The 24026-nt window shown below is 38.3% G+C and overlaps 2 protein-coding genes across 22 annotated transcripts in view; one reads left to right on the plus strand and one right to left on the minus strand.

The window, feature by feature from the left end:
• CCDC122 (coiled-coil domain containing 122) overlaps nt 1-21386 on the minus strand; it is a 34078-nt gene extending 12692 nt beyond the window's left edge. Inside the window, exons 1-5 of one of the 14 annotated variants that reach the window (XM_033436753.2) lie at nt 21248-21386; nt 12777-12864; nt 12146-12261; nt 3145-3543; nt 2271-2387 (exon numbers count right to left, since the gene is read on the minus strand). In XM_033436753.2, coding sequence (XP_033292644.1) covers nt 2271-2387; nt 3145-3543; nt 12146-12261; nt 12777-12822 — 678 coding nt within the window. In that variant the 5' untranslated portion in view covers nt 12823-12864; nt 21248-21386. Of the gene's footprint in view, nt 1-2270; nt 2388-3144; nt 3544-5592; nt 5739-12145; nt 12262-12776; nt 12932-17417; nt 17512-20955; nt 21145-21243 lie in introns of those variants that run through there. The other 13 variants (XM_033436757.2, XM_033436755.2, XM_033436752.2 and 10 more) reach the window with 13 other exon arrangements.
• LACC1 (laccase domain containing 1) overlaps nt 21340-24026 on the plus strand; it is a 72495-nt gene continuing 69808 nt past the window's right edge. For 3 of the 8 annotated variants that reach the window (XM_049701223.1, XM_049701224.1, XM_049701225.1), the window contains exons 1-2: nt 21340-21709; nt 22891-23495. In XM_049701223.1, the coding sequence (XP_049557180.1) occupies nt 22946-23495 (550 nt within the window). In that variant the 5' untranslated portion in view covers nt 21340-21709; nt 22891-22945. The remainder of the gene's footprint in view (nt 21710-22890; nt 23496-24026) is intronic. The other 5 variants (XM_049701221.1, XM_049701222.1, XM_033436745.2 and 2 more) reach the window with 4 other exon arrangements.

A 24026-nucleotide genomic window follows, 5' to 3' on the forward strand; every position in this document is an offset into this window, starting at 1 on the left:
GGTATGGGGTTTCTTTTGAGGTGATGAAAATTTCTAAAATTGACTATGGTAATGGTTACAAATTATCTGTATTCATACTAAAACCCATTGAATTATGCAGTTAAAATGGGTGAATTGTATGGTATGTGAATTATATCTCAATAAAGCTGTTTTCAAAATCAGCATAGTGGTAGCCTGAGGAAAAGGGACAAGAGAACTTTCTGGGCATGATGCAAAAGTTTTATATCTTGATCTAGGTCATGGTAACCCAGGTGTATGTATAAATTGCCAAAATTAATCAAGCTAAACTCTTATAGTGTACCTACTCTTATGACAATTATACCTTAATAAAAATTACTAAGAATCTCAAATTTCTCTCCAAAATGCTTTTACCAATTTATACTCATACCAATAGTATTCTAGAATTCAGGTGGTCCACATCTTACAAATTGTAATATTGATAACTGACAGGCTAAATATGGGGCCTTATTGTGGTTTGAATTATCAACCCCTTATTGTTAGCGAGGTTGTTCATCATTTCCATTGGGGTTTTTTTTTGATATTCATGTTTTGAAAGGTAAGACTTTTCATACCATTTTACCAATGTTCTATGGCTTGTTTGAAATTTTCTTATCTCTTAGTCAGTTATGTATGTTACAAATACCCTCTCTCAAAATGAGTCTTGTCTTCTTTATTGTTATGCTGCATCTCAATATCTAGAAATTTATGATATAGTCAAAAGTAACATTTAATCATGTAGTTTGCATATATGTCTGTGTGTCTTTTAAAATAAATACTTCTGTAACACAAATGGTTAAGTTTGTCTCCTATATTGTCTTCAATCCTCGTGGAAGCATGTGCATGCATGTGTTAAGAGGTAGGAGTCTAATTTTATTTCAAAATTGTCTTTATTTTTTCATATGGCTAACTTATTTTTGTTTGTACCATTTATGATGGATTATTTCTGGATTCTTTTTTTCTGTTTAATTAATCATTTTTTCTATTTCTATGCCACTTATATACTGTCTTACTATTATAGTTTTATAATAAATCTTGATATCTAGAAGGGTAAAAAAAATACCCATTTATTTAGATTGCTAGTAAAATATAAGATAAAATCACGGTGTTTCTTGAAGAGAATGTTTTGTAAAGGTGAGGGTTTTTGTCTTCAAATTCCTCAGGTTTTTTTATTGTGTCAAATTAGACACAAACAAGTTGAAAATATACATCTTTTTATTTTCCAAAGTAATTTTTAAGGGTGAAAATTATTTTTTTGCCCTTAACAACGTACACTTTTCCATTTTTGTTCTGCCCTCATCTAAACAATAATGACTATAGAGGTCTGCCAGTGGCACCTCAAATTTAGTTTCACTTTTAATTTTACATATCAGTTTGTTGTTTTTAATTGGACAGTTGAAAATTACAAATAGGAAGTCAGAGGAGTTTAGAATACCAATACTTCCATTGTCTTTACTTTACTTTGAAGAGTCTTTAATTTCTGTCTAGGGAGTGGTCATATTTTTGACTGGATAGCTTCTACTTTCTTTTTTTTTATGTTTATAGCAACTTTATTCATAATGACCTAAACCTGGAAACAAGAAAGATGTCCTCTAGCAGGTGAATGGATAGACAGTGGTACATCTAGAGAATGGAATTATCACTCAGCTCACTATCAAGACATGAAAACACATGGAAGGATTTTTTTTTTTTTTTTTTTTTTTTTTGCGGTATGCAGGCCTCTCACTGCTGTGGCCTCTCCCGTTGCGGAGCACGGGCTCTGGACGCGCAGGCTCAGCGGCCATGGCTCACAGGCCCAGCTGCTCCGCAGCATGTGGGATCTTCCCGGACCGGGGCACGAACCCGTGTCCCCTGCATTGGCAGGCAGACTCTCAACCACTGCACCACCAGGGAAGCCCCCACATGGAAGGATTTTAAATGCATATTGTTAGGTGAAAGAAGCCAATCTGAAAAGGCCACATACAGTATTAGCCTCTGCTTTCTAGCCATTAACTGGGTACAAAATTGGTGGAATACGACCTGGAAGAATTCTAGGCCAGATTTAAATAAGAGTGAGTACTTGCTTTCCTTGAATGTATTAATATATTTGAATATTTTTGAATGAGGGAGTCTCTATACTTATCTATTAATGGTTTAGACTTATCAACTGCTTTTTGTAGTTCTTTTTTGTTCTCTATTTTGGGAATTGAGAGTAAACTATGGAAATTATGACTATAGTAAAAGTTTAAAAAATGATCCCATAAAACATTGAAATCCAGATAATTAAGACTTACCTCTATTTCTTTTCTTAATTTTTCATGTGTCTTTTTTTCTTCCTCAAGAAAACAAGTTTTTTCAATGATGGATTCTTTTACAGTTATAATTTTATCCTTTAGGTTTATAATGTCTTCCTGTATGTTTATAGAATTTAAAATATACACATCAAACAATGAATGGTCAATATAAATCCAAGATTTTCAGTGTTTCTATAATTTAAGAAAACTAGCCATCACATTTAATTTTGATAAATAGGATTAGAATATTACTTCTATAGGTACGAGGAACAAAGAATGGTTGTTCAAACAAGCAAACCTTAGATTTGAAAATATAGAAGTAAAAACCAAATGAAAATAAGACACAAAGGAAAGTGGTAGTCACAGGGGCAATTGCCCAGCTACAATATAAAGGATATTTTTAAATTCTTTAGCAAGAAATAATAGCTATTTTAAGTTTTTATCTCCCAACATCTTCAAAGACTATTAAGAAAAAGATGCTTAGGGTACAATTATTAATTCATATTGTTTGTATAATAGCATTAAGCACACTAAATTGATTGTAATTGGTCTGTATCCATTAGCCTGGAAGCTAGAGTTTCAACATCTTTGTGAGTCACACCTTCTGTAACAAATGGATTAATTGTTCACTGTGATTTTGTTTGACTATATATTTTTATTAATCCATAAGGGATTTGGGGATGTTTCCTTCATGCATTTGCACATATGGCATAGTTGTTACATAACTCATGCACTTATACAAGTTTTCAAATTTGTGAATCGAGTTAGAGCACCCATGGGTATTTTATTAAGTTAATGATAAGTTTATCACTTAGTAAGTGTACTTGCAATAAAAGGAATAATAGAAAACATTTTAATAAGTGATATTTCAAACCTGTACTTGTTTCATCAGGTTTCCTTCTGGATTTTGGAGATCCTGCGTAAGTTCCTCTTTCATTGTCTTTAGTTTTTTAACAAGGTCTCGTTTCTCATTGAGTTCAGTCATGAATGACCATTTGCTCTCTACCTCTCTCAAACTATCTTTATGTGCTTTTATTTTTGCATAGTATTCATTATATCTTATCATTTGTTCCTCAAAATCTTCTTGTGCTGCCTCTATGTCAAATTTAAGCTTCACATTTTCTGTATGTAAGGATTTGATTTGATTTTCCAGGTTTCCACACTGAAGTTTGGTAGTCTGTATGGCAGCATCTTGCTGATAAATTTGCCTTTCCGTTTCTTTAGTTTCTGCAGAGACAGATGCTATTTGTGTTTTAAGCTCATGAAGTTCATTCTGTAAGATATTTCAACATTATTATTATTAGTTCATGATATTCAGCATGAAAGAAAAGTCATTGTTTTGATCCACAGTGTGTGTAGAAAAATCACTTAACATAAAAAATATATATTTATCAGATACAGAAAAATTGATGCATAACCGGAGACATGTAATAAAGCAACACAATTATTTTATAATCAGAGGGAGCCCAGGGTTATATATTTCTTATTTTTTAATGTTCATCTAATTCTAAAATTAACATTTTATCCTTTGTCTTAACATTTTATATGTAAAAGATACTTTACAATCATTTTACTAATATATTTGTGGGCAATCAGAAGTACAAACTAAAGAAAAACTATATGATAAAAATGATAAAACCCTGAATTGAAAACACAAAAGATCTAGGTTCTAGTGTCCTTACTACTATTTACTAGTTGGGGTGATCATACATAGCAGACTTAATTACCCTATTCAAACCTCACTGTCTTCACTTGTAAAGGTATATTTAGCTTTGCCTCTCTGAGGCATTTGGCATTTCTAACCAGCACCTCCTTTCTAAAACCTCCCAGCACTCTTCTCTTCTTCACCTCAGATATCTCTGAGCATTGCTTTTCAATCTCGATGGTTCCTTCAAATACAGGTTTTCCTCAGGATGCAGCCATCATAATTTCCTCCTCTCATTCTGTATATACTCCTTGGGTAATCTTATCCATACTTAGATCTTGAGATACATATATGCTAATGATTCACAGAATGTAAGTGGCTGTTAAGTCCTACACCCAGCTGCCACTGGCCATCTCAAATTCATCGTGTCCAAAAATCAGACTAATCCTCCCCTCCCCGATCCCATCCTACTCTCCCTTGTATCAGTCACTTATTGTCAGAATCACAAAACCTCCGTGACATATAACTAGTGTTTATTGCTCATGTGATAAGAAGCAACTGGGCTTGGCTAGGTGGTTCTGTTGACTTTGGTTGGATTTCCTCAAATGTCTGGAGGTTGGCTGGCTGTAAGATGATTTAGGTTGGCTTCAGCTGGGCCAACTGGGGTGTCTTGGCTTTGCTTCACATGTGTCTTATCCTCCAGTGGGCCAGGACAGGCATGTCCTTCTCATGATGATAGCAGATGCAGAAGAATGGAAGCCCAATTATGGAACAACTTTTTCAAACTTCTGTTTGAATAACATCCCAGCTGGTCACATGATCAAATCTCAGTGGAGGGGTAGAAAGTATGTCCACCCATTATGGGAGGGCATTATAATGACAAATGGCAAAGGGTGTGTACAAGAGGATGAAGATTTGGGACTAAAAATGCAAATTACCACACCCCTATGTTCCCAAACTTAGTTAATGGTATTCCTTTGGGAGCCATATTTAATTCCTCCCTTCTCTTTTTATTTCTTTTTTGCGGTACGCGGGCCTCTCACTGTTGTGTTCTCTCCTGTTGCGGAGCACAGGCTCCGGACGCACAGGCTCAGTGGCCATGGCTCACGGGCCCAGCCGCTCCGCGGCATGTGGGATCCTCCTGGACTGGGGCACGAACTCGTGTCCCCTCCATCAGCAGGCGGACTCTCACCACTGCGCCACCAGGGAAGCCCCTCTCTTCTCTTTATATTTAACTATTCATCAAGTTCTGTAGATCCTCCCACCAATAAAACTGTAGGCCTTTATCCTTTTTCTTCTATCCAGTATGGTCATCCTCTTTAAATGAATCTATAATTTGGGGAGGGAAGCACTTCACTAGAAAGGCAGACCCAGCCTATCCTTTTCTTGGCAGAGACAAGAGAGGGAAGTACACTGAAAGATACAGCGTGCTGATGAACTTCAACCTTTATCTCCAGCTCTAATATTTAAAATGCCCACTTGACAGTTCTATTTGGATATGTAATAGATGTCTCAACTACACAGGTTCAGGAAAGAACTTTTAATTTGCACACCCAACATGTTCCTCTTCCAGCTTTCCTGATTTCAATAAACTGTACCACTTTCCACCTGGACACTTAAAAACCTAGTAGTCATTCTTGATTCCTCCCTTTACCTTAACCCCCACAACCTATTTACCAACAAATCTTGATGGTTGGGCCTCCAAAATATATAAAATCCCAGCTCACTTCTGACCAGTCTTTGTAGCATAGTCCAGCTTCCAACTGGTCTCCTGTTTCCATGCTTCCTCCTCTCCCCCAACTAGACTCCATTTTTCAGGCAGAAGAATCCTTTAAAAACATAAATCATATCATGCTACTTCTCTGCTCAAGATCCTCCGGTGGTTTTCCATTGCACTAATAATAAAATTCAAATTCTGTAATATGGCTTTTAAGGCCATACATGATCTAATCCCTATCCACTTTGCCATCCCTCTTGTGTACTACTCTCCCCACTTCCAGCTTCCTTTTGTTTATGAAATACACCTAGTTCCTTCTCTCCTAAGGGCATTTGTAATTAATTGTTCCCTGCACCTTAGAATTCTCTATCCCTAGCTATTACCTGCTGGGGTCTTTGTCTTTCACAATTCAGCTTTATTACTACTCCTCAGAACAGTCTTCCCTGAATCAAAAGATAAATTAACTATCCACCTTCCTCCCCCATTATTCTCTACACATCATCCTATTGTATTTCCTTTGTAACACCTCAATCAATGGAATTACTTTGTATCTTTATTGCTTGCCTGCCCTAACTAGAAAGTAAACTCCATGGGTGCAGTAAACTTGTCTAACTTCTTTACCACCATCTTCCCTGTAGTTAAAATAGTACCTGGCACAAAGTAGGTGCTCTATAAATATTTAGTAAATGAGTGAATGAGTGATGTACATGGAATGGTGAGGAAAGGGACACATGACCTGTCAACTAGATCAGACTGTTGACCCTATTGATCAATATGGGGAGATGGCATTTACACTAATTTGGTCATCATCTCTTCTCTTTCTTAGACTAACATAACTAATAGACTGTTGACTTTTCTCCCTGGCTTTATTCAATTCCTCCTCCGATCCACTTCTACTCTTTCACTAGAATTTTATGTCTTCTTGTTGTTGTTGCATCTCCCCCTCCTCCTGCTTCTCTTCCTCTTCCTCCTCCTCCCTCTCCTTCCTTCTTTCCTTCCTCTTTCTCATCTCCCTCCCCACTTCTCCTTCCCTTCTTTGTTAATAGATTTATTGAAATATAATTGATATAAATAAACTGCACATATTTAAACTTTACAATTTAATAAGTTTTGACTTAATTTTATGATCATGAGACTGTCACAATTAAGACAGTGAACTTATCCATTACCCACATGTCCAAATATCAGACATGTCCAAAAAAGTTTCCTCCTGATCCCTTGTGATCTATCCTTCCCTCCTCAGCTGTTTCCAGGCAAACATTCATCTGCTGTCACCAAAAATTAGTTTGCGTTTTCAAGAATTTTATATGAAAAGAATCATACAATATATACAATTTTAGTCTCACTCCTTTCACTCAGCCTAATTAGAGACTCATCCATGTTGTTAGATATATCAGTAGCTCTTTCTTTTTATTGCTGAGCAATATTTCTTGTACGAATATACCACACTTTGTTTACTCATTCATCTGGTAGACATCTGTGTTGTTCCTGGTTTTCCAGTGGGCATACACTTTTATTTCTCTTGGGTAAATGAATAGCTAGAAATTGAATGTATGGGTTATACGGTAGACATATTTTAAACTTTTAACAAACTGTAAACTATTTTCTCAAATGGTACATCACTTACATTCCAAAATAATTGGGTCTGAGAATTCCAGTTCTTTTATATCTGCACCAGCACTTGGTATGGTCAGTCGTTTTAAATTTACCCATTCTAGTGGGTATAGAATGAAATCTCATTATGATTTCAATTTGCATTTCTTTAATAATTGATGATACTGAGTATCTTTTCATGTGCTTGTCTTTTGCAATATCTTTTTGCATGAAATGACCATTGAAATCTTTTGCCCATTTTTAAACTGGGTTGTTTGCCTTCCTGAATTGTAAGAGTTCTTTATATAGTATAAATAAATTCAAGTACATTGTCAGGTATGTTTTCAAGTATTTTCTCCCAGTCTATGACAACCCAAATGCCCATAGGGCCCCAGCAGGTATACCTCACATTCATTTTCATAACAGTGCCTTTTGAACAGAAATAAAAACGTTTTTTAGTGAAGTCCAATTTTTAAAATTTTTGTGTACTATTTAAGAAACCTTTGCCAAACCCAGCATCACTAAGTTTTTCTCCTATATTTTCTTCTAGATACTTTGTACTTTCAATTCTTGTATTTAGGCCTATGATCCATTTTTAGTTAATTTTCATATACAGTATGAGGTGGAAATTGAAGTTCACTTTTAGCATGTAGCTGTCCTCCACCACTTGTTGAAAGATTATGATTTCTCTAATGAAGTGCCTTGGCACCCGTCTTAATCAGCTCGGGCTTCTATAAAAAAAAAAACAAAAAAACGGAAAAACACCATAGACTGGGTGGCATAAACAACCGACTTGATTTCTTACAACTCTGGAGGCTAGAAAGTCCAAGATCGAGGTGCAGCAGATTTGGTTACTGGTGAGAGGCCTATTCCTGGCTTGCAGACAAACACCTTTTTGCTGTGTCCTCATATGGCAGAGAGAGAGGGAGGGAGAGGGAGGGGGATGGGGAGGGGGAGAGGGAGAGGGAGGGGGAGGGGAGGGGAGGGGGGAGAGGGAGGGGGAGGGGAGGGGAGGGGAGGGGGGAGGGGAGAGGGAGGGGGAGGGGAGGGGGAGGGGAGAGGGAGGGGAGGGGGAGGGGAGAGGGAGGGGGAGGGGAGGGGAGGGGAGGGGAGGGGAGGGGAGGGGGAGAGGGAGAGGGAGAGGGAGAGAGAAAAGCTCTGGGGTCTCTTTTTCTTCCTATAATCCCATCATAGGGCCCCCACCCTCACAACCTCATCTAAACCTATGTACCTCCTAAAAGCCTCACCTCCAAATACCATCACATTGGAAGGAACACAAACATTCTGTCCATGAGAGCACCTCTGAAATCAATTGTTATGTGTGGGGCTATTTCTGGATACTACTCTGTTCTGTTCCATGGATCTATATGTCTGTCTCTATGCTATGTTACACTGTCCTGATTACTGTACTCTATACTAAATCTCAAAGTCAGGTAATATTATGGGAGTTTCCTGGCGGCCTAGTGGTTAGGATTCTGGGCTCTCACTACCGAGGGCCCGGGTTCAATCCCTGGTTGGGGAACTGAGATCCTGCAAGCTGTGTGGCACGGCCAAAAAAAAAAAAAAACACACACAGTAATAGTAGTACTTTCAACATTGTTCTTCACAGTTGTTTTGGCTACTATAGGTTCTTTGCGTTTCCATAGGACTTTTAGAATCAGCCTGTCAATTTCCCTAAAAAATGCCTGCTGGGATTTTGATTGGAGCTGCTTTTAAACAATAGATAAAAGAGAAAGAACTCACATGTTAACAATACTGAATCTTACGATTCATGAAAATGGTATATCTCTCTATTTTGGTCCTTAATTTCTCTCAACAGTGTTTCACAGTTTTCAGTATACAGGTCTTACATATTGTCTTAGTTTGCTGGCGCTGCCATAACAAAATACCATAGACTTAGTGGCTAAGACAACAGAAATTTATTTCTCACAGTTCTGTAGGCTGGAAAGGGTGTCAGCATAGTCAGGTTCTGGTGAGAACTCTTCCTGGCTTGTAGAGGTCCACCTTCTCACTGTGTCCTCACATGGCAGAAAGAAAGCTCTCTGGAGTCTCTTTTTATAAGGGCACTAAATCCTACCACCAGGACCCCATTCTCATGACCTCATCTAAGCTTAATTACCTCCCAAAGACCTCACCTCCAAATACAATCACATTGGTGATTAAGGCTTCAACATATGAATTTTGGGGAGATACAAACATTCAGTCTATAACACAAAAACTTTCATCAAATTTACCCCTAAGTATTTCATAGTTTTGATGTTACTGTAAATGATAATGCTTTAAAAATTTTAAGTTCTGATAGTTTCTTTCAATATATGTAAATACAACTGATTTTTATAATTAATCTTATCTTGCAACCTTTCTAAACTCCCTTATTAGTCCTAATAGCTTTTTAAAATAATAGATTCCTTAGGATTTTCCAGAAATAATCATGCTATCTGTGAATAAAAAGTTTTACTCCCTCTTTTCCAATCTGGATGCCTTTTATTTCTTTTTCTTGCAAGGAGTGGCTTGAATTCTCAGTACTGTAGAATGAATAGAAGTGATGAGAAGACACATGCTTGCCTTATCCCTGATCTTAGGAGAGAAATATTCAGTCTCTCCCTGTTAGGTATGCTGTTGGCTGTAGGATTTATGTAGATGCCCTTTTTTAGTTGGCTGGAGCTCTCTTCTATTCCTAATTTGCTGGAAGTTTTTATCTTAAATTGATGTTGGATTATAACAAATATCTTACATGCTTCTAGAATTCTCTTTCTAAAACGTAAATTTAATCATTCACTCTTTTGCTTGAAGTCCATCAAAACCCTCCCATCATCTCTAGAATAAAGTTCAAGTTTTTTATCATGCTATACATCTCTTGTTGCTTCTCAAAATACAGTTTATGTTATTCCACTATCAAACTACTTATAGTTCTATGAGTGTACCAATTTTATTTCAGGACTCTGTGAATTCTTTCAGGTTCTTTTTGTCTGGAATATCATCCTCCTCACCCCCTAACCCTCAAACCTATCCCAGACACCTAATCATTCAAGTGAACTCCAGATATTTTTTAAAACTCAACCGATCACTCCTCTTTCAGTGTTAAATCTGTGTTTGCGCTTCTACTGTTGACACCACTTCCCTGCATGTAATTATTTGTTTACTTATTTGTCTCCCTCTTTAATAGATGGTGAGTAGTGTAAAAGTGAGGACTATATTTAGCAAAATGCTTAATAGAAATTAGGCCCTCAACATAAGTGAAATAACATCTGTAAAACTCTTTGAAGATTGACAATTTTTATAGAAAATTTCTTTATAGAAATCTAAGACATTATTATCTTTGTATTATATCCTATTGTCAACATGTATTCTTTTCTGAAAGTGACTAATGCAATGCAAATACTTATAAGAAATCTATATTACCAAAAAGGTATAATTATTATCATCATATATCTGTTGATGCACTAATACCTAAAGCCATTATCAAAATCTGGTCCCATACTGCCTACCAGGGTCCCAGCAAGGATATCTTACATAATGTTTACAAGTATTATTTCATTTAATTGTCATGAAAACCTTACAGGCAGGTCTTATTATTATCTCCATTTTACAAATGAGAAAACAGAAGCATGGAGAGATTAAACCATGGAACCAGAAGTAGCAAATCTCTTCTTTTAAACTAGGCAGTTCAGCTCTAGAGCAGCAGTCCCCAACCTTTTTGGCACCAGGGACAGGTTTCATGGAAGACAGTTTTTCCTCGGCCTAGGGCGGGGGACTGGGGGGGAGATGGTTTCGGGATGATTCAAGCGCATCACATTTATTGTGCACTTTATTTCTATTATTATTACATTGTGATATATAATGAAATAATTATACAACTCACCATAATGCAGAATCAGTGGGAGCCCTGAGCTTGTTTTCACTTGTCACTCACTGATAGGGTTTTGATATGAATCTGCAAGCAATTGATTTATTATGGTCTCTGTGCAGTCAAACCTCTCTGCTAACGATAATCTGTATTTACAGATGCTCCCCAGTGCCTCAGCTCCACCTCAGATCACCAGGCATTAGATTCTCATGAGGAGCGCACAACCTAGATCCCTCGCATGTGCAGTTCACAGTAGGGTTCGCGCTCCTATGGGAATCTAATGCCACCACTCATCTGACAGGAGGCAGAGAGGTAATGTGAGCAATGGGGAGCGGCTGTAAATACAGATGAAGCTTTGCTCGTTCGTCTGCTGCTCACCTCCTGCTGTGTGGCCCAGTTCCTAACAGGCCACAGATCGGTACCTGTCCGTGGCCCAGGGGCTGGGGACCCCTGCTCTAGAGCATACTCTTTTCATTTCTATGTTATATTTAATTAAAAAAACCTTTAAAATTAAATACACTGTTTTAATTTTTGCTCCTTTAGCTATATTAACAGAGAACAGTTATGTCTAATTATGCTGAATACAAAAACAAGTATGGCTTCCAGATGCCTGTGGTGGAATTATGAACATATTTTGAAATTTAAGGAACACAGAAATGTTCCTTACCTACCTGAAATGTTCACTGGCAACTTGTAATTCATGAGCCATAGCTTTAAGAACACAGGCTTAAAAACTTAACCTTCTTTCAATTCAGAATTTTAGGAAAAACTATCAAATAGAGTGAATTTAAAATAATTCTATGTGACATATTTTTTATGCTTATTTATAGTCACAGTGACATTGTTGAATGTTTGCACACTGGATGTGTAAAATGTTCCATGAAACCGGAATACTCATGTAGACTTTACTTAGGGATACCAGAATAATTTAGAAGGTGTAAATATGAAAAACAGACATTTTAAGTTGCCTCCTCAGAGTTATTAAGTTATGCTTAATAACTTTCCTGTTACAAATTTAATATAGCTTTGAAGAACATAAAGACTCATTTAAAAGACTGTGTGAAATAGGTTACCTGCAAATTGAACAGAACTTTTTTGTTTTTTTCTATTTCTGATGCTTGTGATTGTTGTTGCTGTGCAACTTGCTCGACAGCATCAGTTAATGAAGATATGTCTTGTTTAGCCAGAGCTAGACAAAATAAAGTACATAATAAAAATCTAAATGCAAACATTCTAAGAAACATGTTTCTTCACTCAAAGTCATGAAAATTGTTATGTTTTCTCAAAAATAAACTAAATTTAGGGTTGGTACTCTTCCTTTTTGACTATAAACAAAACCAAAATCAAAGGCCATAAAAACAGACAATTCAAAGTCACCTACTACAATATTATACCTGTTACTTTATGGAACAGTATAAATATTTTGATTGTCCTAAAAATTTTTATCTAGACCATTTGCACATATACTACAATTATAGTGGTACCATAACCATTTCTCAATTGCAGTTGATGAATTTTCATTATAGGCCTGCATTTTCAGGTTGTTATACTTTTTCTAAACATTCTATAAGTTTCCTCCCGGTAAACTTCAACAGCTTCCCTCTATTCTAATTTGCTACTAATTTTAACACAATTATCCTAGCATACTACTTTTTTGTTACCACTCATCTTTTAGTTATATATTTCTGAAGATAGCTTCATTACCTTCTTCAGGAATTCCTTGACTCTTCCTTTCTTCGTTGCCTGACATTCTTGTGTCTCTTTTCCCCTTTCTAGTTCACCTTCTTTACTCCTACAAAATAATCAGTGTAGATAATCTTTCACTTTTCTTTTTTTTCCCCCATCATGTATGAGTGATCCTGAAAGTAAATTAACTGTCAAATATCTCACAAGGATGACAATGACATTCGTCATCAGCTCCAAGAATTAAAATACAATGACTGAGTGAGAGATTTGGGGAAAAAGTAGAACTGTCCTTTCATCTTGGTTGTCCTGCTTTTCAGCTGTTATGACCCTGGGAAGTTTCTTAATTTCTTTGCTCATCAGTGTCCTCATCTGTAAAACCTCATAGGGCTGTTGTAATAATTAATGTATGTAACATGCTTAGCACAGTAAATGACAGAGAGTGAGTAACTAATTATTCTGGATTAGTAGCTAGTACCTCTAGAACTATTATGAAATGGATTCTAAAACTATTACCAGAATCTGTGAAAAACAGTGCCAAGCTGAATTAGCAACTTGTCATGGGTATAGGATGCAGGGAATATGGCACTCCTGTGTAAGGCCAGGGTAAGCCTTACGCAAGTTTAAAATCACCATTCAATCTCTTCTATACGTAGGAGAAACGGACGAGATGAAGGGGTAGATTTTTTTCTCCCTTGAAAGATGGAGAGAAAGAGTTCTTTCCTGTACCAGTGCAACAAATGAATGCTGAGTTGGCAGAGTTAAAGGCACTACCAGTCTTTGGAAAAAGAGTATCTGATTGTGCCTGTCCATTCCTATACAAAAGAAATCATACAATTTTGCATGATTAATAAAAGGAATGTAGTGTTCCTGCTTAACATTTGAACATACGGATTTTTCTTTTTAGACGACATCCTTTTAAAAACATCTTCTCCCTAAAACCACCTAGTTTCTCTGAAGTTCATGCCATCATGAGCTTCAGATGAGTAAAGTAAGAAAAAGTAAAAAGTAAAGTAAGCTTTACTCTTCCTTATTATCAGTTGACTTATAAATCTCTACCCTTCACTCCTAGATTACAGTATCTGACTTACTGTGTCTCTATTACTACTTTTTAAAATATTTCTTTGGAATTTCAACATCCACACAGGTGGTACTTTTAATACCCTGACTTCTCAGTTCTTTGATGTTTTTCCTTATCCATCCTCCCCAGCCACCCACAGAGTATCACTACACCTCATCCATAATCTCAGATTCAAACACTTATTTTTCAGCTCATCCCTCCTAGTATTTTGACTGTAAGAGCTGTTCAACCACATTGACTCTTCTACCTTTTCATGGTCCCTTAGCCTTTCATGTACTCACGTCACTTACCCAGTTTAGATTCCTTTGCATTCAACCTCACTTTTTTTGTACCGCTCTCTCCCTGTCCTACTTCCCTGGAAAAATTCCAACTAGTTGCTTTGCTTACATACTAGTAGCTGAATATGCCTCAAGAAAAGCACACACCTGTGCTGTGGTCTCACTTAAAATTCAAGACACTTTATGTCAAGTGGGCCCTTGATGCTAGGCCCCGAGGATTCATCAAGTTTCATGGATGATTATTTCACTCCTTCTTCTCTGTCTTCAAACCTCCCACATCTCTTTCCCCCTCCTCTTTCAGTTGATAACCCATCTTCTTATTTAACTGAGATAGTAGGAAAATATCAGAGAGGGTGGTAAGTCACCCCATCTACCAGTCTTCCTGGACCTATACCTATATATACTAGAATACTATACTATATAATAGAATATATATAATATATATATATAATATATATATAATATATATAATATATATATAATATATATATATTATATATAATATATATATATTATATATATAATATATAATATATATATATAATATATATAATATATATATATAATATATATAATATATAATAGAATATATATATAATAGAATACTATACTATTCTTTTCTTGCAGTGAATAAAGTGTACTTGCTCTGACCTAGGGCCAATCCTCTCCTTCTGTACCCCTTCCTCTCCTACTCAAGGACATTGCTCCTTCAAACGTCCCATCAATAGAATTTCCTCCTTTATTTGGTCAAACATATTATCCTGGACAGCCTATCGTATAATCATCAACAACAATAACCACTTTTGCTTGACACTTTAATCTCTTTCAGCTATTGACCCCTTTCTTTGCTCTCCTTTATAGCCAAGATCCTTGCTGTCTACTTCCTCTCCACCTATTCTTCTTGAACCCCCCAGAATTAATCGTTTACAACTCTAAAGTTCTTATCAAGGTATCTATGGCATCCACATTGCCACTTCAATGGCAAGTTTGGTCCTCATCTTCCTTAACGTATCCATGTCATTGACACATTTGATCATGCCCTCCTCCTTGAAACAACATACTTCTCAGTTTCCTTTGCCGGCTCCTCCTCACCTTTGTCATTTACGTTAGAGCGCCCTAGCACTCAGTCCTCAGGCCTCTTCTTTTCTCTAAACTTACTCTGCAGGTAATGTCATCCAGTTCTATGGCTTTAAACTCCCCTTATAGGCTCACAACTCCCAAATTCATATCCCTAACCTGACATCCCTCTTGAGCTCCAGACTCATACACAATTTCCTACCTGATATTTCCACTTGAATTTTTTATAGGCATTTCAACTTACTATGTTCCAAACCGAACTCTTTATGTCTCTGTCCACTCCATCACTACCCCTAAACCTGCTCCTTCATGGTCTTCTCCATCCCAGTAAATTATAAGTTCATTTTTCTTATTCACACTCAAAACTCTAGAATACTGTCAGGGAGGTATCTAGAAGGATATAGAGCCCAAGGCAATTTAATCAGCCTTGCCCAAGATAATCATAAATGAGAGCTCATTGTTGATGTTCCATAGACCCTTTGAGAAATCATTTTAGATATTCCCCAAGTATGTGGCCCAAGACTGCTGCCCCAATTGTTTTACTCAATAGACAAATCAGAATCTTGACTCTTTTCTTTCTCTTACATGCTGCATGCAATTCTTTTGGCAAAACTCATTGGTTCCACCTTTAAATTATATTGGAATCCAACCACTCCTTACCTCTTCCAAATACTATCTTAGCTAAGAAGGCTTCCCTGATAATCCCTCTAAAACATGACCTTCATCCCCCATTTCCTTACCCTGCCTCATTTTTCTTAACAGCATTTATCACTTTTATCATTTTTCTTTTTTATTTCCTTTTACTAATGTAAGCTCCATGAGGGAAGAGACCTAGAACAGTGCCTGGAACATAACAGGTGTCTAACTATAGTCTATCTCCACTTCAGTTGACCCTGTTCTACTGATAGAATAATGCTTCTGAAACACTGTTCTGATCACATCAAATAGCAACCAATCTTTCAACTCCACCTTAGATGCATCTTCTTTAAGAAGTTTTTCTTGATCTTTCTGGGTATATATGATCTCTCTCTCTCTCTCTTTTTAGTACAATTGTTTCTATATCTCTATTATACCAAGATAGATAACAGTCTAGGTCTCAGGGTAAGATAGGGCTAATCTTGAAGCTAGGTTGTGCCACTTACTAGTTTATTAGGTAAATTCTTTCCAACCTGAGCCTCAGATTCCTTGTCAATAATAGTACTTTCCTCATTAGATTTTTGTGAGGATGAAGTGAAATAATGAATATAAAGCATTTAGCAAATTCCTGCCACTCAACAATTTCTATTCCTACTGTTTACATTACTTTATACTATATTTCCCTATTAGACTATAAGCTCCAGGAAGTCTTACTCATTTTTGTATTCTTTAAAGTATTTGATGAAGAAACCAAAAAAAAAATTAAGAAAATTAGATTTATACAATAAAAAATAAAGTAACTGGTACTTCTTGATATCTATTTCTGAAGCAGCATAAATTGAAGAACTCTTGGGTGATATTTATTTAAACCAGCTATTCATGAAAGGATATCTGGTTTAAAATTGAGGAAATTTTCATTTTTTCTGGATCTCTACTGTAGAATGGACAAAAAATAAAAACAAACTACTGCCATCTACTGATAATTCATTACAATTGCATAAATCAATAAAAACAAGAGTTTAGAGACTAGACAGTATTAATTATTCTTTCATTCAAACCACGTATGTTGGTACATATTATATACAAAGCATTGTGGGAAATATAATTATGAATTTAGTGACTAATTTAAAAAAAACACACCTTATAATACCTATAGTATTTGAGAGTAAATATCCAAATATTACTTATAAAAAATCATTTAGGGGTTTCCCTGGTGGTGCAGTGGTTGAGAGTCCGCCTGCCGATGCAGGGGACACGGGTTCGTGCCCCGGTCCGGGAAGATCCCACATGCCGCGGAGCGGCTGGGCCCGTGAGCCATGGCCGCTGAGCCTGCGCGTCCGAAGCCTGTGCTCCGCAACGGGAGAGGCCACAACAGTGAGAGGCCCGCGTACCGCAAAAAAAAAAAATCATTTAGGCAAAACACTCTCAACTAAAAAAGTAGCTTTACAGAAAACAATGCAATGGAAATACTATAAACCACCATGTTCTATATTAACTATAGCCAACATTTACTAATTACCATAAGTACTTTCACATAGATTATCTGTTTTAGCCTTCAGAGCAATCCTATAAGCTAGACATGATTTTTACCTGTATTTTGTAAATGAGGAGACTAAGACTTCGAGAAATAAGGAAATTTGCCAAAGGTCATACATCCAAGCAGGAAGGATGAAATTTGAAGCAACTAGGATCCAAATTAACATTTATTAGGTATTTAGTATGTTCTAAAGCATTGTGATGAGCATGATTTTTGTGCACCATCTCATCTGAATTCAAGGCGAGTGCCTGTAATTGGCCCTTGGGAGGAGATTTTAAAAAGGCCATGGCTTGAGTTTTTGGAAACTCATCGTCTGGTACCTCCCTTCAAGTTAATGAGCAAAATAAAGCAAGGCTGTCAAACTCCCCTCGGGTTTTGAGAGCTTTAGGCTTAAAAGAATCAAGACGAGGCAACTGTCCATGTGCGCCCATGTCACATAAGCACCATTTTTCATCCTGAATGGAAAAAGCTGCTATGTGGACCTGCCAAGCAGTTTAAGTAGTTAAGTTTATAATTACCTCCTACCCCCTTTAGAACATACATTTGATTAGAAAACAAGGAAAGAAAAATTACTTAGTTAATTTTCACATAAGTGCGAAATTGCTTTTGTTTTTGTTTTCCAAGTGGAAGGGGAGTTTAATAACTGAAGCTGATGTTTAACTGGGGAAGCTAAGAAAACTGACCTGGGGAAGAGAGAAAAGTTTTCCTGGAATTGAGAGTTTAAAATTATGTCTATATTTGTCATAAGCATGATGGAATCAGTTCTGGATGGTTCAATTCCAACAATAAATTAAAGAGGAATCATGGGGAAAATGTAACAAACTGCACAAATCAGTAAGAATCAATAGTACATACTTCAGGTAAAAAAGAGGACAAGTCTTTTCAACCACATGTTTTCAAGAGAAGTTACATCATCAGAGTCATCCAAAAAGAATAAATTTTGGAATAAATAAATCCCAACGCAAGGAACACGTGGAGCCAACAGAAGCTGGAAGAGGCAAGGAAAGCTTTGAAGGGAGCACGGTCCTGACACACCTTGATTTAAGACTTCTGCCTCCATAACTATAACACAACACATTTTTGTTGTTTTAAGCCATCCAGTTTGTGGTCATTTGTTATGGGAAACTTAGGAAACTAACATAATCTTTTAACAAGGAAATTTGCATGTTACATGTCCTTTTCTGGAAGGACTCATAAACCCTAGTGTGAATGGTTTAAAGACAAGTGTTCCCAGTTTTATTCTAATTGTTCTCATGATAAGGATTTACATGGTGATTAAGAATGCCTGGGGATTTTCCCAAAGGTTCCCCTCAACAGCCAGGCACTCTCTCTGCCCCCAAAATGCTCTAAGTCTCTATGGGGGAAATAGATGCAAAGTCAAATAATGAAAATGTAGAGGAACAGTAGGTGTTCTCTTAGTCTACCTACACTTAACCTCTAACCAATTGACTCATTTTGTTTCCTTTTAAATCATAAGCTGCTAATTCCCACATCATGCTGAATGCGCATGCTGAATGCTAAAGGGTTACAAAGCTAGTCTCCAGTGAGTCTGCCCACTTCTGCTCCTACCAGTGGAACTGTACAGCTGACAATGTCACTTGTGTTTGTTCCTGAACCTGTTTATGCCAGTTGTACTTGTCACTGTGCTTTCATAATTTAATTAAATATTATGTAAACCAATGAAATAGTGTGGAAATAAAGTTTGTTGTTTCTTTAAAAGCTATGTTTAATATTTTGGAAAGACCCAATTAAGGTGAGTTGTTTGAATGTGTGAGATAACTATAAATGATTATAAAGAAGAAATCTGCACTCAGCTTCACAAGTGCCTCTAGGTTATTTTCCTCTTAAAGGAACCGAATCTTGGGAATGCTTAGCTGATGGTTGAGAAGTGTAGTTTATGGAAGAGATATGATGCAGAACTCTAATCAGGAGGCCATGTGCAAAGAAAAGGTCTTGGACCTTCTCAACAGATTGGCAAACAAGCATATAGTTGTTTTAGGTTAAAAAATGTTTAAGGTATTATGGTATATTTTCATAACTCTCTGGTTTAACTGACTTTCCTTTGAAACAGTTTTATTTAGATATAATTTATATACTACCATGTTCATCTTTATGAGGTATACAACTTAATGTTTAATTGACTTTTTCAATGTACTGCTTGGTTATGGATACAGGTTGCATCTATGAGAGAGCTTCTCCCATACAAACAAAATGCTAAAATAAGCAGTTAATTCTGCTTAGCAAGGGGATGGGGATTCAAGGTGATGTTTGAGCTTGAAGGGTCTTGAACAAGTAACAGCTAAAAAAAGCATATAAAGAGAAGAGTGTTCTAAGCAGAAGGGATAGCTTATGCAAAGGATGAAATCATATGGTGTTCCAAGGAACAGCCTTTAGTTTGAGTGGCTTGGGAATAGGGAAGTTGTTTTTTCAAATCTAATTATGCATCTGAATCATCTGTAGAGATTAAAACAAAACAAAAAGCAAAGCAAAACAGGCCGAGACTTGACTCCCCGAGTGAGACTTGACTCCCCGAGTTTCTGATTCAAATGTATATCTGGAGGTGGGGGAGGGGGAAGCTCCCTGGATTTATATTTTTTTAAAGTTCTACTTGTAGTTCTGAGGTGTAGCCAGGATTGAGAGCCACTGGAGTGGGGGGAATGGGGATGAGGTAAGAGAGTGCTAGGAGATGAGGCCACAGCCCAGTACCAGATGATGAAAGGAAATGGTATATAAATACAATATAACAGCAAACTTTCTCTTCCCTGACAGCTTCCCTATTCTGAAATGTTTCTTTTTTACCTTTTTTACTGTTACCGTTGCATGACAGAAAATGAATTCCCACCATTGTCTATAAAAACAGAGATAAATGTTTTCACCCAGCTTTGTAACTAAAGACCTCTATTTTGCTTACAGTAATATTTAACATAAAGCAAGCTCAGAGCAGAGTGCATCAGGTGCACCACATAGCACTCAGTGCTCTTAATAAGTGTCCAGCAAAACTGATGAAAGTACAATTTTTGACAGAAACATCTGCCAGACACTGAACAGTGGGTTCCTATTCTGGGTTGGTGATGCCATAGAATAGCAGCACCTGCCCACTTCAGGTGCTCTTCTAAACTCCCAGATGGCTGAGATTCTTTCTCTCAGGGACAGGTTCTTCAGCACTTATTGTCTGAGCGACTGTCAGAAGGGACCCCCTCCTTCTGTCATAACCAGTTCCACAGGAAGCATCCTTTCTCCTACTCTTTGAAGGTTGGAGATATTTCCCCTTGGCCAGAGTGTCTGCCTTCCATATACATAGGAGCTGTTCAATATTTTAAATAAATGAATGTCATGCTCTTTCAGGGCAGAGAAAGGATGCTAATTTACATCTTTATCACGACTCTAAGGGTCAGTGCCTTCTAATTTTCTACTCCTGGCGCGTAGTTTTCAAAGGACACCTAGGACCTCCGTTTATCCACATACGTGCAGGAGCTGTAAAGTTTAGTCAGCAAGTTAGGCAGGATCAGCAAAAAGGCAAAGGAGGGGTTCAGCCAACTCGTTTCTGGAAACAACTAAAGCAAAACCGCTAAAAAAATTTAAAAAGTCTACCTCAGGAGGCACGTTACTTGAACTTGGATGGGACAGAGTGCAAAGCGCTAACGCAAGGAGGTTCTCAGGCCTGGGCTCTGGGGAGGAAACCGAGTGTCCCGACCGCGCTGCCGGGCCGGCGACTCGTTGTGGCCCGACTGGGAGCGCGGACGCCGGGAAAGGGCTTCATCGCTCCCGGGCAGGGGGAGGAGGTCATCGACCCGAGGCCGCTCGGCCGCGCGCCCAGTCCGGAGGCCCGCCCCGCTCCCTCGCGCCCCGCCCACCCCGCCCAGCCACCGGCCCGCGGACCCGCCTGGCTCCGGTCACTCGGTCGGTCGGCTGCTCCGGTTCCCGTTCCTCTTCCTGGCGCCGGGCGGTTGGTGCGGGCTTGCGCCCTCCTGACCCGGAACTGCTGACGGTTCCCCGCGGTCTGGCGCGTCCGACCCGAGGGTCGCTCCCCGGGTCGCTCCCTTTTCCCCGCACCCAGCCCCCCGGCCCGGCCTCCGCGGCTGTCAGGGGGCTGCCGGGCGGGGGCTCCGTCAGTCCGCGGTCAGGCGGGTGAGGCGGGACGGGCGCCGCCCGCCCAGCGCCCGGGCACAGGCTCGCGGCCTCCTGGTCTCGTTCAAGCGGAGGACTGGGGGCGGCTGACGCCTCAGAGCTCGCCGCCCACCGAGTGTGCAGCGGAAGGCGACGCGCGACGGGCGAGGACGGAGAACGGCCTCGGGTGTGCGTCCGGCCGTCGGAAAATCTCGAGGGGGCGGGAGGAGTCCGGCAGGTGAGGATCGGCGCCCCACAGGGCCGAGCGCGGACCGGGCAGGTGGCAGAGGCGTCGTGGGGCTTTTCACGGTCCAGAGCGAGGGGGTTAGGAGTGGCGGCAGGAGAAAACCATCCGGGGCACAGGGGGTCACCGAAGGGGTCACCAAAGAGAGACCGGCAGCCTGGGGTGGGGGAGGGCAGGGGCTGGGGGGAGAAGATCTGTGCGCGGAGAGTGAAGAGGAGAGCAGGTGGGGCGCACACCTGATCCAAATTGCCGTTGCTTATGAGATAATTGCCATACCTGAGTCCTGCGTGAATCCTGGAGTCTGCTTTTATCTCCTTAAAAACGCATTTAAAAAAAATTGAAGTATAGTTGATTTACAATATTAGTTTCAGGTGTACAACATAGTGAGTCAATATTTTTATAGATTTTATGCCGTTTAAAGTTATTATCAAATATTGGCTATATTCTCTGTGCTGTACAATATATCCTTGTAGCTTATTTATTTTATACATAGTAGTTTGTACCTCTTAATCTCCGACCCCTATCTTGCCCCTCCCTCCTTCCCTCTCCCCGCTGGTAACCACTAGTTTGTCCTCTGTATCTGTGAATCTGCTTCTGAAAAACAACAATAACAAAATGCAATTTTTCTGAAGGAAAGAAAAAGCAATTAAGAATTTAAAAATTTTTAATTTTTAGGTGCAGCTCCTTTTAACCTATTGAACTCGACACCCACGTATTTCATATGAAGGGATGTAAATTAGCAAACCAGTGATATCCGGATTAATGATATATCAATAAGTTGACACCCTGTAATTAAAATACAGGACTTTGTCTAAGTCAACAAGTAATTCCCTGCTGAAAATTTGCTACCTGCACCATTGTAAAGCAATTATACTCCAATAAAGATATTTTTTAAAAATTGCTACCTGAAAACAAAACAAAACAAAACAAAAACTGTTGTTCTGCTGGAAAGATGTAAAGTACTTTCACAAAATGAATTAAGAGATGGCTTTGCTTTTCATTGTCCTGGTTCTGACAAATAGTGCACTAGCTTTTCTGCGAGGAGTCTAGATTCACTATTTTGGTTACATTTTTAAGTCAATGCAATTCTTTTTACCCATCCACAAGTTTCTGTTGTAACTATAAGGAGATTGATATAACTTTGTATTCTTACTTAGGCTAATTTTTCTTTACAGGTGATTTTGGGGGGCACAAAAACCTTCTTTGAAGAACTTTGTACTGTGTTGAAGGATGGCAGAAGCAGTGTTGATAGATCTCTTTGGTTTGAAATTAAACTCTCAGAAAAACTGTCATCAGACATTACTAATGACATTGAATGCTGTCCGAAACCACCATGGTGCCAAGGCCAAGTTCCTTTGCATAATGTGTTGCAGTAACATCAGCTGTGACCATGATGATTGTGAATTAGAAACAAGCAATGGATTATCTGCTTTCCTGAGAGAATTTGAGACTGTTAGCAATTCCAGCATGGCTGCCTCATTGTATACCATTAAACAAAAAATTGATGAAAAAAATTTGAGCAGCATTAAGGTAATTGTGCCTGTGCACCGGAAGACATTAATGAAGGCTTTTATTGGTCAACTCTTCACTGATGTTTACAATTTTGAGTTTGAAGATTTACAGATGACTTTGAGGGGAGGTCTTTTGAAACAGCCTACTGAAATAAACATAATCACAGCTCAAGAACTAGAGGCAATCCAGAATGAAATAGAAACATATTTGAGAAGTTTGCCAACACTGAAAGGAGAATTAACCATTATCACATCTCCTTTGATCCCAGGTACGTTAAACACTATCTGTTGATTTTACTGGATGTGAAAAGCCAGTCTTTCTTTACAGGTTGTTCACCTCTTTTTGCTTCTTTCTTTTGTAGACTGTTGTGAATTTATGGTTCATTAGCATCAGTTACAACATGGGAGTGTCATGCATTGCCTTGTAGTGTCAGGGGTGTCAAGGGATAGACACCCTAAGTAAATAATTTCTCTTTATGCAAATTCAGCTTTAAGACAAGTCCCCCAGCCTTCCTTTTAAATGAGATTTTGACCGTAAGCATTTCCTACTCAGAAATTCTGAAACCTTAACTCATTGGTGCTTTCACAGAAGAATGAAGTTTACTGTGAGCTATATGCTATTGGGATAACAAAGACAAATGGGACAAAAGATACCCTTTGAAGAGCAATAATCCCACAGAAAAGGTAAAACAAACTCAAAGCATTATGTCGTAAGAATAGGTGGAGGTATAAAGAACTGTAGAAATTAGAAGGCAGATAAACTAATGCAGGATGAGGTGATTAGGGAAAGTCCTAATGAG

This window comes from Orcinus orca, chromosome 18 (genome assembly GCF_937001465.1).
Source record: "Orcinus orca chromosome 18, mOrcOrc1.1, whole genome shotgun sequence".
Classification (NCBI taxonomy): Eukaryota; Metazoa; Chordata; class Mammalia; order Artiodactyla; family Delphinidae; genus Orcinus; species Orcinus orca.